The sequence below is a fragment of the Corvus hawaiiensis genome, chromosome 1 (assembly GCF_020740725.1).
Source record: "Corvus hawaiiensis isolate bCorHaw1 chromosome 1, bCorHaw1.pri.cur, whole genome shotgun sequence".
Classification (NCBI taxonomy): domain Eukaryota; kingdom Metazoa; phylum Chordata; class Aves; order Passeriformes; family Corvidae; genus Corvus; species Corvus hawaiiensis.
Genome location: NC_063213.1, coordinates 22,111,182 through 22,128,180, shown reverse-complemented (window position 1 = coordinate 22,128,180; position 16,999 = coordinate 22,111,182). Strand labels below are relative to the sequence as shown.

The following is a 16,999-nucleotide window of genomic DNA, read 5'->3' as shown; positions in this document are numbered from 1 at the left end:
CAAACAAAAAAAAAACCCCAACCATACAAACACACATTTGTCAAGTAGCTCTTGCTTAAAACTGAAAATTAACTTAAGTTGAGAGAATTAACAAAATATGCCAGGCTAGTTTCCATTGGAAGTAAATACTACTGCACCTCCTGAAAATCTTCTAAGTTTTTCCAGTCATATATTGGAGGAGAGAGTCTTCAGCGCTTGATAAGAGAAGAGTTTCATGGTGGATTACAACTCTTGCACATAATTTCAAAAACTCAAATATATTGTTTATATGTACTGGAAATTTGGTCATCTCAGATTTTCTAGGTGAGATTTTTAACCAAAAAGTTAAAAATAGTTTTAAGAGAAACACACCCTATTGACATGAGGTGTCCAGAATGTCAACAGATGTAGTCTTTTCCCAAGCTCAACACAATTCAGCAGTGTGCGCTCATAGCCCAGAATTTCACTTGTATCTCAGGTTGCATCAAAAGCAGCATGGGCAGCAGGGCGAGGGAGGACATTCTGCCCCTCCACTCTGTTCTGGTGAGAGCCCACCTGGAGTTCTGCATCCAGCTCTGGGGTCCCCAGCAGAGGAAAGGCATGGACTTGTTGGAACAGGTCCAGAGGAGGCAACTAAGTTGATCACAGGGCTGGAGCACCTCTGCTATGAAGACAGAATGGGAGTTGGAGTTGTTCAGCCTGGAGAAAAGAAGGCTCCGGGGAGACCTTATAGCACCTTCCAGTACCTGAAGGGGAACTACAAGAAGGCTGAAGAGGAACTTTTCCCATGGACACATAGTGAGAGGACAAGGGGAAAATGGCCTTAAGTCGAAGGAGGGTATATATTAGGAAGAAAATCTTTACTGTAAGGGTAGTGAGGCACTGGAACAGGTTGTCCAGAGAGGTTGTGGACTCCCTACACCTAGAGATATTCAAGACCAGACTGGATGAGGCTGTGGGTAACCCAGTCTAGTGGAAGATGTATTTGCCCGTGTAGGAGGTTTGGGACAAGATGATCTTTAAGATTCCTTCCAACCCAAACTGTTCTATGATTCCATGGTTCTCTAATTTTATGGCGCTGTGGAAGCATCTCAGTGAATGGTTTATGATCCCGGAGCTTTGTCAGAAAATGAAGAAGCAAGTAAAACCTTTTGTCTTTAAGAATGCTCTTGACATCAGTTGTCACTTACCTCTTTCTCCATATACTACTATGCAGAATACATTATGGAATTTACTTCATAACAGAACAGCTCTTTTAACATTAGTAGTGCTAGTCAGAAAGAACATGGTAAGGAAGTGAGCAAGGTGATATGTGGGGAAAGAAAGAGGCAACTATTCTCATGTTACAATAGTTACACAGTACTCTGTCTATTAAGAAAACACCTTTTTCACCAATCAAGCCTGCGAGTTTCTGGGTTAGGCAACAGAAAACAGAAGACACGACAGGCTTTGTTACTGAATGCATTCATTCCTGCCCATAAGAAAGTAAATTTGTTCAAAAATCCAGGTGATTTATTTTCCCTTAGACTTAAGAAGAGCAAGGTGCACTTTAGTTTATATCACTCTCAATTTTTCCTGCAAATGGCTCTGAGATACTGCTATCATTCAATGTGCTTTAGCATGGCTTTTGATTTTTGTCCCTACAGCTTCTCCAATTAAGTAACATGTTAACTCTCATACCTTCATTATCTCATTTGAGAGGATGTACATGATGGCAACAGCAGGAAGAACTGTGGTTTAATTAGTGTCCTTATACAGCAAAATGTAGTACACGGAAAATAGCTTTGATGTTTTGAAATGCAGTAGGAAAGTGGTAAGACAGCAGGTTTTTTCAGTTATGCATTTGTGTTTTGTAGCGCATGCACAGACAAAATGAGAACGGATAGTGGAAGTTCACAAGGAGATTAGTTTAACATTATTTTCCACAGTGGAGAAATAAAAAGGAAGGGAACAAAACAACTGGCTAAAGCTCTGTTTGAAGCCCAGCTCACAACACAAACATTTTGGGTACTTGAGACGGCTGTTTATTTCAAAAAAAAAGAAAGGTAGAAACCAGATACAAATCCCTTCCTAAGTAAAAAGCATCCCAGAATGTTGCATACATAGACTAACCATGACTCTATTCGATGATATATAGTACAAAATCGTAACATAGGATTCTTTTCTTTGTACAAGAATATGTGTTTTATATTGTCAGATCCCTTCCAACATGGGAAAAAGATTTTGCATATATTCCTAAAAGTGTCTGTGCAGAAATTAAACTTTGGGAACAGTAAGAATTAAGTATGGATCATATATTACTAAACTACCCACAGCAGTGTCTCTTTTTGACTTCTATTACCACATATATGAGAATTAAACTTCAGCAGAATCCTAAAGTAGTCTGAGTTTGAAGGCACCTTTAAAGGTCATCTAGCCCAATCCCCCTGCAATGAGCAGTCTTGCAGTCCTTCAGTCTGCAATCTTCAACTAGACCAGATTGCTCAAAGACCCATCCAACCCAGCTTTAAATATTTCCAGAGACTGGGCATCTATCACCTCTCTGGGCAATCTGTTCAAGTGTTGCAGCACCCTTATCATAAAAAATTTCTTCCTTCTATATAGCCTGAATTTTTTAGTTTACAACCACTAGTCCTTGTCCTATCCCAGCAGGCCATGCTAAAAAGTCTCTCCTAGTCTTTGTTATAGACACCTTTTAAATACTGAAAGGCAACAAAGAGGTCTCCCCAGAGTCTTCTCCAGCTGAACAACCTGAATGCTCTCAGCCTATCTGAATAAAAGAGATGCTCCAACCTTCTGGTCATCTAGGTGGCCTCCTCTGGACCTGCTCCAACAGGTGCCTGTCCTTCCTGTGCTGAGGACCCCAGAGCTGGACACAGTGCTCCAGGTGGGCTCTCACCAGGGCAGAGCAGAGAGGGAGAATCACCCCACTTTGACCTGCTGGCAGTGCTGCTTTTGATGCAGCCCAGGATGGGATTGACTTTCTGGGGTGTGAGCACACATGGACAAGCCACATCCAGTAAAGGAAATTATATTATTTACTCACAGATATATTATAAGACCTACCTGAAGCAACACTGCTTCATACCAGCTATAAAATAAAAAATGCTAGTGGGTTAGTCCTGCTTTTGTTCTGAACTAGACAGTGTTATGAAGATCCAAAATCCATAATTTTCTTCTAATATTGTTTTTTGCCAATCATCTCTTGAAATTGTGCACCCAAATATACTGTTAGACCTGATTTGAAGGCAAAAAGAGATGAACAAATGTTGAGACAGAAGGCAATTTTCAGCTGAATTTTTCTTAAATTTATGGAGTTTCCACTTTCTGCCATGTTCTTACATGCGTGTAAGTAAGCATATGATATACAGTAAGTATATGTAAGCATATATCTATTACTATTTTCATTTCTGTTTTTCATTTCTGTTTCTATTTTTTCAGCAGCTGCATCCATGTGATGATTTATCTACGTTTCTATCATATCATTAACTAATAAGCAGTTCCCTACATATGGGAACAGCTTTACTAAGCTGTTTTTAACCCCAGGTAAAGATACTATGTGTCATGGTTTAGGAGTGATGCTCCCCAGTTTAGTGCTCCCACCGAGACTCTCCAAACCATGCTGCCACTTGCTGGCTCTCCTGCTCCCCAGTCCTCCTTCCCCTTGTGGCAAGCTGGAGAGGACGCTTGGAGGCACAAAAGGGAAAGAGCACAGATTGAGATAAGAACAATTTACTGGAAGCAACAATAAAATAAGACAAGGAACAATACTAATGACAGAGCAGTACAAGAAAAAAGATGACTGATTTGCATGATATTGCCCACCCCACACAGAAAACCCCTGGCAATACCCCAACCCTCCCTCTGACTCACAGCTCAACCCAAAGTGGAAACCCTCCCGCTCTCCCCAGAAAATGACATGAGGGGTATAGAATCACCTCCTAGCCATGCCCCTCCTGCCTACTGTGAAAATTAACCCTGTCCTGGCTGGATCCAGGCCTCTGTGTTTTAGGCACTACAGCAGAAACCCTACCATTGGCTGTAGTACTACTTTGCCCCCTGTAATCAGAAAGCATTTATCACATGAGGGCATAAAGGCAAGATTCTACTGACTTTCAACACATTCCTCCAAAATGCAACAGACAACACACGCTACACCAGGCAGCAAGAGGAAAATATTAGACCATTCCCCCTTACATTTGCATACGTCTTTCCTGACACAAGTGCTTCAGTACCCACACACAAGATAAATTCCCAATAGCAGTAGCAGGTTTATCTTGGACTTTTAATTGCTTTTAATCTTTACTCATAAATCACAATAAACAGAAGGAAACTTCATACTTCCTCCTGCTGTTTTTACATCCTCATACTTTCAGACACCAAACAGCATTATTCAAATGAACATGCGTTAAAAATTATGGTTTTTAGTAAGGTCAGCTATGCTGTATTCCTTAAGAAATGCTGAGGAATTAAGATGCTGTATTGAGTGCCTGAAAGTAATCATTTTGGCTCAAAAAAGCTTTAGCTTTTCCTTTAATTACCATTTTCTTCAGTACAAGTATTCAAGACATGAAAACAAGATGTACTTCTGTTTACTGAAAGGCTAGGGAATATAAGGTTCAAATAAGATTAATGTATTATGTACTAAGGAATTGCTGCTCTCCTTAAGTCCATGGTAAATGTGACAGCCCTTTTTATTTAAGCTCGTGTAGATTGATTGAATTAAATTGAGCAGGGAAGGGGGAAGGAGAATTACAAAATTTTATTTTTCACTGACTTCAATGCTGTATTTATCATAGTGAAAAAAAATAAATTGAAGTTTCTGAACTTTCTATGTTCTTTATTTCTAATAACAATTTTGAAGGAGTGTTGACTTTTTCCCTAAATTTTGTCAAGGACAAAGTAACAAAACCAGCACTCTTTTTCCAGACACTTCTACTTCATAAGCAATATAAGTTTTCACTGCTACAAGTTTCAGGCTCTGTTATAGATGCTACACTTGGATATCTGGCCTGAGTGAGCTACTAACCTATCTTTTATTCGTGCCTTGAATCAGAAGACTTTGCTCCATGCAGCAATTGGCAGATCCAACTTCAAATAGCCCAGAAGATTTATAGAATCACTGGGAGCAGATAAAAGGTTGGCTCCCTCATTTGAAGGAATACTTAGCATAACACTGAGCTGAAAAAATTGATGCTGCCTATTCATCTTGTCTAAGAAATGCTGCCTGTACAGCAGATACACTGTACTCCACAGGACAGCATGTAGAGCTACTGCATAAGTCCTCCTGAGGACAGATTGCCCAAGATAAAAAGCAATCCTCCCGAAGCTCTACAGAGCAAAGTCCCAAAAATCTTACACTGTTAACTCAAGTAAGATATTATGATTAACAGACATCTTGATAGAATCTGTCAGGCAGTAGTTTATGACAAAATCCTTTCCATTAATAGAAGATATTTTAATGAAAACCTTTAATGATACTCAAATGCTTATCTTCTTTGTGATAACAAAGCAACAGAAATCGAGAATTTAATTACTACATTTATATATTTGTTAGGCTTTGAATGTAAATATGGAGATTCTTTCTGCTCTTTTCCTGGTTCTTTCACAATCTAATTCCAACATTTTTATGCTTACATAATAGCACCCTCATCTGTAACTTCCATCCCTCCCTTCTCCTCACACCTTTTATCCTATTTTTTTCATTACTGATCAGGGTACTTCTCAATTCAAAAGTGTTCATTTTTTTAGATGTAAACTATCCTACTCAGCTTGTTACACCAGAAAGATTGTGCATGCAACTTAAATTAGTTGTTTGCCTATAAAGTTATCTGTGATTGCTTTTCTATGTGGCTTCTATGGTAGCAAATGAAGCAAGGAGAAACATGAGAATAAACACAGCATTTAAGCAATAGTTCTACTTAGAAAGTAATGCATGATCCTCTACTAATGATCGTCCATGGCAGCTAATCTGAGCAAGTAACTGAGTTCAAAATATCTTTATCTACTATTCAATAATGTTTCTTGACAAAATACCAGTTCAATAGCTGAAATGTCCTCTATTCAGAGTCAGAATTTTCACAGCCAAATGAATATCATTTGGGGAAGGAATGGAAGACCATTTTGGCCATAACTTTAGGGTTCTTTTTTTTGGAGGACAAAGGCAGTCTTCTTGAGAAAAATCCCATTAAAAATGGACAAACTGAGATGAGGTTGCAAAGTGCCAGTGTTGCAAGTGGAAGATGCAGAAGTAATAGCTGCATCGTACAGAGGAGAACCACAGACGTGTGCTTTTCTGGCATACAGCCTGTGTGCAGGAGAGAGATTTGTAGGAAATAGGGTACACTACATGTTCCTGCTGACTCATTTAGCTGCTGCTTGAGCTTGGTACTAGCAGTTAACAGATCTCATTGCATGTTCCCATCAAGTAATACTACTGAGTAGAATATCAGTTGATTCTGGAGAAAGCTTTGGCTAAAATAAGAGGTGAAACTCACACTGTATCAGCTAAGAGAAGGCAGAAGGGTGAGTGACATATGAGTGAAAGTCATTCATAACAGAAAATTGAAGTCACTCTGATCAGAAAGTGCCTAACTTAGAGGAGAGATAAACTTTATGCTGGTACCTTATCATTCCTTTCTTTAATTCATGATGGCATGACCATGGTGGCCACTATACAGCCACCATGTATTCTTCTCTCCTCTGTAGTGTGCAATTTTGTACCAGCTAACCAAAGTATACCAACTGCATAGAGAAATGTTGCTTTCTTTTACCAAGTGAGATGTAGATAAAGGTCTATCCATGTATGACCACTGCTAATCCAAGGATCTGCAGCTCTAATTGGTAGAGCAACTAATTCTGTAAACAAACACATGAAGGACAAGAAATTCCTCAGAACTAGCCTGCATGGTTCCCTACATGAAAGCGCTTGACTAACCTGATAACATTCTACAGTGAACTGATGCACCTGGAAGATGAGGGGAGAGCAGTGTCTGATGAGTTTCTAATGGGCCGTCAATAAGGCCTTTGATGCTGCCTCCCAGAACAGCCTCAGGCTCTTGCTGTAGGGGCTGGATGGACAGACAATGAGGTGGATTGAAAACTGGACGAATGGGCAGACCTTGAGGGTGGTGATCAGTGGTGCAAAGTATAGCTGGAGGCTGGTAACTAGAGGTGAACACCAGGGATCAGTACTGAGCCCTGTGTAACATCTTCATTAATGATCTGAATGATGGGGCAGAGAGTACCCTCAACAACTTGGCTGATGACACAAATTTGGGAGGAGTGGCTGATAGGCCCGTGGGATGGGCTGCTATCCAGAGGGACCTTGACAGGCTGGAGAAATGAGGTGACAGGAGCCTTGTAAAGTTTGGCAAAGAGAAGTGCAATGTTCTGCACCTGATGAGGAACACCCCACACCAGTATATGCAGGGGGCCACCCAGCTGGAGAGGAGCTTGGCAGAGGTGTGAGGGTGGCCAGACACTGGCACAGGTCGCAGAGAAGTATTGTGGAGTTTTCATCCTTGAAAATAATCAAAAGTTGTCTAGACATGATCCTGGGCAATGAGCTGTAGGCCACTCTGGGTGAGCTGGAGCATAGGACCAGATGTTTGCGCCTTCCAACCTCAACCAGTCTGTGATTCTGTGAACTCTATAGGAGACCCAGTATCTAACACTTTTCCCCAGTTCACTACTGTCCCAAATTCATTCCCAGAACTAAATAGGATGGAATAGCTTAGGGCCAGAACAATTTCAGTAGAAAATCTGGTTATTTAATTCAAACTCTAGACTATTGATAGACAGAAGAGTAAGCATTCAAAGACTGCTTCCGTCATTCTGGAATGAATATTTGACCACTCAAACCACTAAATAACATTTATTAACTTAATTTCCTAAACATATATCTAAGCTGCCAAGGACTGAAAAACTACATCTAAATATTCACCAGTTTTGATATTTCACTGGAGTAGGAGGACTGTAGTATCTCCATACTACACTGATATTTAGTTTTATGTATGATCACATAACTCTACCTCCAGTACAACTGTTAGTGTATCAATATTAACATTAACATAAAGCCATCTTATACCAACTGATATCACCTAGTCCCTGGAATATTATTATATCACCAAACCAATGTAACAATATTAATTTTAATAAAGGAGCTAGAAAGTCTCTCCATCAGTTTACAATCTGTTTGCACCTGGGAGATTTTCATTGTGAAATCTTACTGTCTCAAGACATTTACTGGTTTCTTAATATTTAATATTTTCCTCAAAGCTCAACTTATGAAACTGGCTGAATCCATAAAGCTTCTAGTTTAAACTTTTTTTCCCATTTTGTGTATGTAATTGAAGCAGAAAGAATCATAGCCACACGTTTTTGAAAATCAGTCTACAATCTACACTGAGATTTTCTTCCCTGGTGTGTGACTACTGCTATTGCAACATTTGGCTTTGACAAAAACCAAGGCCCTTTTTTCTTTCAATAGATAAAAGCAGAACTTCTCTCCTAAGTACATTTTAGTGAATCCAGAATTACTGCTTCTATTTTCAGTTATTGGAAGGAGAAAACTCTCCAGATCCAACTACTTAAAACCCCTGTTATTGTGCAGGCCTTTCAGAATACCTTCCAGTTTTCTTCTTCCACAAATGAACATTAAATATTCGTGCCTTAATTAAAAGTGTTTCCACTTGCTGTCTTGCATTCCATCTTGGTCAGATCTTCCTTGTCAGCCTGTAGTTTCAGTATTTATGACTTTACAGTGCTTTACAGAGCAGCCAATTGGGTATCAAGTCACTCCTTCCAAAGGAGTAATTACTCTGCAAATTGCTTTACAAAAGGAAACAAAATATTGCAACACAGCCAACCCACCACGCTGTGTGGTTTACCAAGACTGTTTTAATGGTCTCTAGTTTTAAATGGTTGCCACTTGTCAACAAACTGACTAACAATTAAAGCCTCTATTTCTTCAGGCCATTAGTTTAACTGCACTACTGCAGAAAGAGAAGAAAAATCAGAGTCATTTCCCTGAAAAAACAAAAGAATACTTAGATAAGAAATATTCTCCTATGACTTTGGACTCAACATCTTGGAATAGAGCGAGCCATACGAAAGATACAGAAGAACTCAGTAATCCATTACCCCTTTAATTCAGAGCAATTAAAACGGTGGTAAGTACCGGGGAAAGAAGCCTTTTAGTTGGATTCCAGACATTTCTTACAGCAAACTTGTGGTAAAACTACTGATTTTTGATGGGCTTTTGGCTGTACGTGTCAAATCAATACTTCAAGATTTCCAGTACCAGCTTCCTTGCTAAGCGTCTCTAATACACAAAGGTCCACAAAAACAAAGGGGGACCTCCAAAGCCTTTCACTTGTAGAACCTCTGTACACCTCAAAGGGTTTTCTGCTTGCCCTTATTTCTAGCGGGGCTGTGGTCTGCTGCATTACCACATGAGAGATTTACAGTCGCTTCGGGGGTTTGTAGATCACTCTTGGTAATAAGTGGCTTTAGCTCTGAAGACAGTAAATCAATGGTTTCAACAATCCTAAGACTACAATATTAAAAGGATTCCATTGTTCTGCAGAGAACGCCGAGCACTTTGCACACAGGTGCCTGAAAGTAATTGATGGCAGAGATCCTTTCTTAGGTATGCATGCCTGAACTGTATTCAATTCAGGGCCATTCTCAAAATGCCATTGTTTTCTTATGTAATTCACACAAGTTGCCATTGTACATTTGCTATTCGTCAGGGGATGTAATCTGAATCTTGTCAAATTATACTATCTTGATATCTTCTTCCCTGCTCTAAATAATTAAGACTTGAGACTTGCAAGACTCGGAGGGGGAGGGGGAAGAAGATAGATGTGTGTTACAGGGAGACAGGAAGTACAGGAAAAGGATGAGTAAGGCACAAGAGTAAAATGGAAATAAAATGTGGGAATAGGCAGTCACTTACAGATGATAAATTTAATAAAAATATGGCTCACACTGTTGTTCCCACGATTGGAAATGCAAAGCTATTATTCTATGTTGGAAATGTTCTTTTCAGCTGCCTAAAACATATAAAATGTTAGATACAAAAGGTAATTCTTTAGAAGACAGAGATTTTACAGTACTTAACATTCCTAGCTCACAGGTATTCTACACAGAACTTTGCAAAAGGAAATACAGCATCTTACAAAGATGAAGACACTGCAGATATATAACAGTTGCCAGCACAGTTTTATAGTGTTTCTATGCATATCCGGGGAGGAAATGCATGTGCCTCTGTTCTAGGTGTGCTAACCTGTTTCAGCTTCTACTGACTTCACAATAAAGGCAAAAGATGCAGTTTTCCCTTCTTATCTTTGTCAGGACATGGGGGAAGATAGCCAAGTCCAGACGTCCTAAGTCACAAGGCAAAGACTTTTTCCATATTATCACCTGCTAATGAAAGCAGCTTTTAACAAGCACTACAATCATGACAGTTTAAACTTCGCAGGATCTGGTGATATCGTCACCTTTCAATCTCTAACTCCATTTTCAGTTAAATACACCCAGTAAAATTCTGCTAAGCATCCTTCAAATTTCTTCCTAACGACGTCATTTACCGAAGAATTGCCAACAGAAGAGCTGGTCCCACATTTTTTATTTTATTAAAACAATACCCTAAATCAGTTTTTCTATGAAACTGACACTTTCCAGGAGCTAGAGAGCCAGGAGGAGGAACTTTGGAGTCAAATGCGCTTTTGTTTTGACAGTTTGCTTTGGAGGGAGGGTTATTGATTTCTTCAAAGAAAATATTGCCCCAGGAGTCTAAATTAGATGGGTGGTTAGACCTGCATTTCACAGTTCCTTCCCTAGCCCATCCCTAACATGCTTAAAATTCTCCACAGCAATTGTTTGTGTTAACAAAATACTCTAAAGAGCTCCTTTCTCAGGGTAGTTTGAGACAATGTGAAGGAGCCCAGGCATGCAGAAACTAGACTGTTTGTGGGGACCAATATTTCTAAGCTTAGAGATGCATTGTGCTCTGCAGCTCGTGTCCTCCTGAGGTCTCAAGAGCTGATGGACTCAACAACTCCATCTGACACAGTATCTTCACCAGCCTTCTCCTAAGTGTTTGTTCACTGTTATTGAATCACTTCTTTCCCTCCTCCAAAGCATTGTGGTATTCCTGAAGACAGATTTACCAGCTGCCCTGGATTCAAATTTCACTCCCACTTTTTAATTTCTAATATAAAAGCCTTTAGAATTCGTGTGCAACTACACATAAATAAAAAACTAAAAAAAAAGAGCTTTTGTGACATTCTTAGACTCAGCATAACCTATACCAATAAAAACAGCTGGCAAGAGGTTTGACTCAGATGATGAAAAGGCTGTGTACCCTTCCTCATTCTTGTTCATAGTCACTCACTCTCCCACCGTTTCTTCCAGTTGCTTATCTGCACACACTGAGCAAATCCATGGGGCCAGACAGACAGAAAGAATGCTTTGTAGGGCTCTTTTTTTACTTTGGGACAATTACCTATCCTTCTGTAAAAATGTTGAAAAAATGTTATAAAGGTGTTATAGTACACAAGAGGATTTAAACTGCAAGAAGGAATTTCATTATTTCCCCAACATAACCGCCAATGAAGATATAAATAAAATCCCTCTCTGTTTCCTAGGATTTTGAACACATATAGAAGCCTGTACTGGATATCCCCCAAGTGGAAAGCATTTTTTTTTTCTTTCTTTCTTTCTTTTTTTTTTTTTTTTTTTTGCAATTGACATGGCCTGAGAAATACCCTCAAAAAATGGCATACAATGTTCAGCATTAAAATATTTCATCTCTTAGCCATTTTTAGCTTCTGAGCTCATTATTCCTTTCCTTCTTCTACTTGTTTCCAAAGTTTTCTGATTTTCCACCTACTTTTACCTCTTTCTGTAGAGGCTTTACTGCCAAAATATTGTTTGTATCTTCTATGCATCTGTTTATTCAAAGGTTATTTTCAATATGTGTTCTGTGAAAGACATATAAAGAAGAAGGAGAGCACATGGCCAAGTGAACTGAGAAAGCACGTGAGAGTCTGGTCAGTGTACAAGTGTCTTTCATCTTAAACCAGAACTATATTGTGTAAGCATGTTGTTTAAAAATGGCACATCCTTTACCCACAGGGCTACAGTAGGAAATGTCCGTACTGTCTGTAGCTATAAATGCACACATGTATGCATTTGGACGTTATTCTTTTTCAGTCGTATTGCTTATTTCATCTGGATATACTGAGATACCAGGAAGTGGACATCTAAGTCCACTAGGAGGGTTCTCAGTTGTACCTCATGTACCTTCTTCGTGTAGATAAGATGCTTTTCTGGCTTAGATTTACACATGTAAGTAATTTACTGGCCCTATCCCACAAGGATACTCCTCTGTAGAGATAAGAGAGCCTATCAAAAGAGGAAATAAAGATCATTAGCCACAGTGGGACATTGTGAACCTTAAGAATGTTCCATTTGAAGTGGAAGAATGAAGAGCTGAAATATTTCAGATTAAGAGACTCAAATCAAATCAATTAGAATATGTAGAACAGTAGACCAAGATGCATCAGAAGTTTCATAGAAGGCACAAACTTTTTATTTTCTATAATGCATGAAAGCCAACTGCATGAAAACTCTTCTTCCAGAGTTTCATTTGTAGCAATAATTAGAGTTGACCAAAAACTAGACTAAACTAAAAGAGCAGTTTCCTTCTCCAAAAGCCCAAAACACTAGGCACTTCTTCATGTATTTGGGATACTTACGAGATTTAACATACAATAGTTTATGTTGCAGAATACCTTGTACATGACATGAACATCAAGCCCCAGAAAGCCTGCAAAAATCTCTTAATACAAAAATGCTTCCCCCCATCATGTAACATCATGAACTAAAACTTGTTTTTTACAAAAAACACAAACTTCCACACAAATGCAACAAAACAAATCTAAAAAAAACCCCAAAAATAACAAAAACCCAAATAAACACCACACCACTAAGGCAATTCTAATTCAAGAGAAAGCAAAGTATTCTCATACACATTTATGCCCAGATACCAACTGCAATTCCTAGAACACTTTCTGCTGACTCACTTGTCTATCATCCATCAGTAAAATAACTCTCCCAGTTCCTGTAGCCATGGAGAAGTGAGCTTGAATGTATAAGAACAGCTCCTCCCCTGCTGGAAAACCCTCAGCAAAACCAGTGTTTTGACTCCACTACAATTGCCCTCCTTCAGGTAGTAAAGGAACCCTAGGACAGATGTTCTATTTTTTTTTCTCAGTTATTTTCTGTCTGCTTTTTGAATATGCAAACCTTCTCTGATCCAGCATAGGGCTTCTGCAATTCAAAATCTCATCGATTTCTGACCTACTTTCCAGAACCCTTGACACACCAAGGCAGGCAGAGGCCCCAAAAGCTATTTTTTTCAGTTCCTTTTCTCACAGACCTACATGGACACCCTCATGATTTCTTCTTTAAGAAGCTGTTGAACAGTGAGTGTACATTCTTGCTTTTCTGTGTGTTATTTGTGACTGGTGGGAAAAGCAGAGGCATTCATAGGCTCTCAGGGGAATACAGCAGTTATCCATTGGTTCTTCAGAAACCATGTCCAGAGTAGTATGGGATCACAAATACAAATGTAAAGAGAGAAAAGAACAAAGCTTGAGAGCTTTAGGGAAGAAAAGCGATGGAGCTGATGATAGGTATGATCTACTAATAAGTGACATGCTCTGTGCAGCTGTGAAAGAAGTACAAAGAATTTAAAAACAGAATCAGCATCACTCAGCTCCTGACAACAAGTGCTTTATCAAGAGTTTATATCAAGGACTTCATGGTAAAATGGCTCATCTTAATCTCAACTAATCTCAATCCAGGCCATTGCAATTTAAATATAGTACAATCTAACTGTCCTGTTCTTAGGTTCATTGGGTTTTGGACATAAAAAGATATGGTTGTGCACCACTAATATTACACTGTACAACTGTGCCACATGTACAGAACAGCAAAGCCTGAATAGCACAAGGCCTTAATAACTATATTTCCTTAGAAGAGTATCTCAAGAAGAAGGTTCAAACAAGCAGCCTGTTTATTAGTTTATTCAGCACAATTTTATAGGTACTCAGTGTTGTCAGTTTTTTCCTGTATATGGTTTCCCCAGCTTTCTAATTGCTAAAACTCATCAATAAAAGTCAATTAAAACATAATTGTCTGTTATGTAATCTAGGTGATGCAGCAACTGTCTGAATACAAACTATTTGCATGGTGGAATCAAACAGGTTCAGATAAAGGTATTTAGTTATATATCTATGGTTAATCAAGCAAAACCCAAGATGCAAACATTGCTGGAAAATGATGTACAATATCACCCCTACTTATAACATACTACTCATTTTTGAAATGCTTTATTTGGGTTTGGAGACAAGTCTCACAATGCTTATCTTACGTGCTAGACAGAATATACCTAAGTACACCTTTTTACATCTTTCATTCTCTGTGGCATGAAAAATCCATGAAATGTGATTCTGGTATACCAAATTAGTATTAACAGTACAAGTTCAAAAAAGTCTTTAGTAGGATTTTTGGCTGATCTTCTGAGATGAGACTGATTATAGAAAAGATTTATTGAAAATGAAAATGGCATTTACAGTGTCAGCCAAACTGAACATCTGTTTTTAGATCCAAAGGAAAAAGGACTGAAAGTAATACCATTAATCAGGTAAAATGCATTCCAATTAAACAGTGACTTTTCTAGTTCAGCAAACTGCATTATTGATACAAGATTGCTTTTGGAAAAGTCACAAAGCTCAGAACACAAGAGTTGGAGCATTCGTATAAATTCATTTAAACTACACTGAAGTTAGGCTAAGTCCTGGCTTTTCATTTATTCCACTTCACTTATTGAAGAAAATTATGGGTGCTCTAAAGCTTGTATTTTTTTCAGCTACATCAGATGGTCTGATAATACATGTTACCTTTCTCTATGAACTATGCTCTTTCACTAATTCAGCAATGCACATCAAAGCAGACAACGCTGAGTTCATATGTGTAGTTTTCAGTGTTTATTTTTGATGTTACCAGCTGATACAGCTAACAATCATAATCAGGAGAAAAGCATATCATAAATTGGAATAGGTATTGTGTAAGCAATAAAGCACGATTTCTGTTTCACTTTTGCAAAAAAAGTTTTTCCTGGGAGCAACAGGAATACAAGGTCTCAAGGAATTGCAAGGGTTTACAAGGAGTCAGATGCAGAAGCCACAGTCACTGTCGGTGCAAATGAATTAGGTAACCCCTCGAGGCTGGGGAAAATCACACTGCTAAGCACCGTGTAGGGCAGTATTATGAAATCAGGACAGAGTACAGTAAACCCCCTAAAAACGGGTCAGCGGACCTATGATAAGCTTTCTTCATTTACGTTGGATGGGAGAGGACAAGGGGGAAGGGAAAGGGAGAGGACATGTATTAATGTGTAACTCCGGACTCACCGATTTTGGCCAAGCTGGCCACAAGTATCCAGAGTGCAATGATATACGGCTCCTTGACGTGATCCCATTTGAAAGAGACGATGGCAAAGCTTTGGCTGCTATTTTTAGGGCTTTCCGAGCTTCTCTGTCCCAGCGCCGCTGGGAGAGCCATCAGCCCCAGGAGGAGCGCCACTCCAGATACCTGCCTCATCTTCAAGCCACACAACAAAATCCTGCTTCCCCTTCCCGGAGAGATCCCGCCTCTTCGGAGGTCCTTGGGGGCGAGGTCCTTGTCCCTTCGCAGAGACGCGCCGGACGGCTGAGGACGGCGGGACAGCGGCGCGCGCGGCCGGCAACGGGAGGGTCCCCTCCTGTCCCGTCCCGCACCGGCTGCCCCAGGAGTCGCCTTGCGCGGAGCGGCAAAGGGCGGGTCAGGGGCTCCGTGCACAAGCAGATGCTTTGAGCTGGGGTCCCGCTGCTCGCCCGCACCTGCCTTTATCAGGCTGCTCCCGATCGGGCGGAGGCGGAGCCTCCCGCCGCTCCCGCAGAGGCTGCCGTGCGGGGACGGCGATGCCCTGACTGACAGAGCGCCCGGGAGGTCGGCGGGCAGCTCCGCTCGGCCCCGCTGGGCCCGGGGGCTGGTCGCAGGCTCTGGGCTCTGTCCGCAGCGGCCGTGGGCAGCTGGGCAGCGGACAGCAGCGGCCCGGAGCTGGGGCGCTCCCGCGGGCATGTCCTAAGGGAGCTCGGAGTCCGCGCCCACACCGTAGTCGGGTGCGCAGGACATCCACTGGTCTCCGTTCGGGCGCTTTGGATGCTTTTGTATCAGCCTCCCTCCTTCAGCCCCACTCTCCCGGCAGGTTGTCACTGAGGAAATGAGGAAATGTCACTGAGGAAACTTTTCTGCTTCTCAGCCTCGAGTCCCCTTCTGAGCTCGATCTAGCTCATCGAGTGCACAGCAGCAGGTTTCTCAGACCAACTTTTCCTTCTGTTCACCAGAGAGCACCTCTTCTCACCGTGTTCGGTGAAAGGACACCAGCAGGCAACATTTGGCTTTCCACTTCTGCTTGCAGCTGCTTGTTAAGATGTGCTATATTAAAAACTCTGTTGTTTGTTTGTTTGTTTGTTTTTTAATGCTTACACCGTGAGACCTTTTAGGAGGTTCTACTCTCCCCCTAAAGCCTCCTTTCTTGCTGATAACATTTGCCTGCTATCACAGATGGTCCACGTTATTTGCTGCAGGCCGGTGGACCCATAATAATCATCACCCTGCAGTAAAAGGGCAGCAAAGCATCCTGTTCCCGAAGGGCAGAACTTAGGACACCCTTCCACACAGCAGCAGCAGCAGCAGCAGCAACCCCTCTTCTCTCTTGTGTGCTCCAAAACAATCTGCGTGCAGTCCACACCTTCTGTGACTTTCTGTGGAAAAACACTACTTAACATGACGGCTGGTTTTATCAGGAGGTACAAAACAAACAGGATAAAGCTCTCCTTTAAAATTATTGGAAGACAGAGAAATTATTTTGGTTATTTCAATCACTAAGGAGAAGAGCTAC

At 40.6% G+C, this 16,999-nt stretch overlaps 1 protein-coding gene across 3 annotated transcripts in view; it reads right to left on the bottom strand.

The window, feature by feature from the left end:
- The window catches only part of SLC9A3 (solute carrier family 9 member A3), a 57,320-nt gene extending 41,274 nt beyond the window's left edge, over positions 1-16,046 (bottom strand). The window contains exon 1 of one of the 3 annotated variants that reach the window (XM_048296109.1): positions 15,468-16,046. In XM_048296109.1, coding sequence (XP_048152066.1) covers positions 15,468-15,657 — 190 coding nt within the window. In that variant the 5' untranslated portion in view covers positions 15,658-16,046. The remainder of the gene's footprint in view (positions 1-15,467) is intronic. The other 2 variants (XM_048296117.1, XM_048296100.1) reach the window with 2 other exon arrangements.
- Between the last annotated feature and the right edge of the window lie 953 nt (positions 16,047-16,999).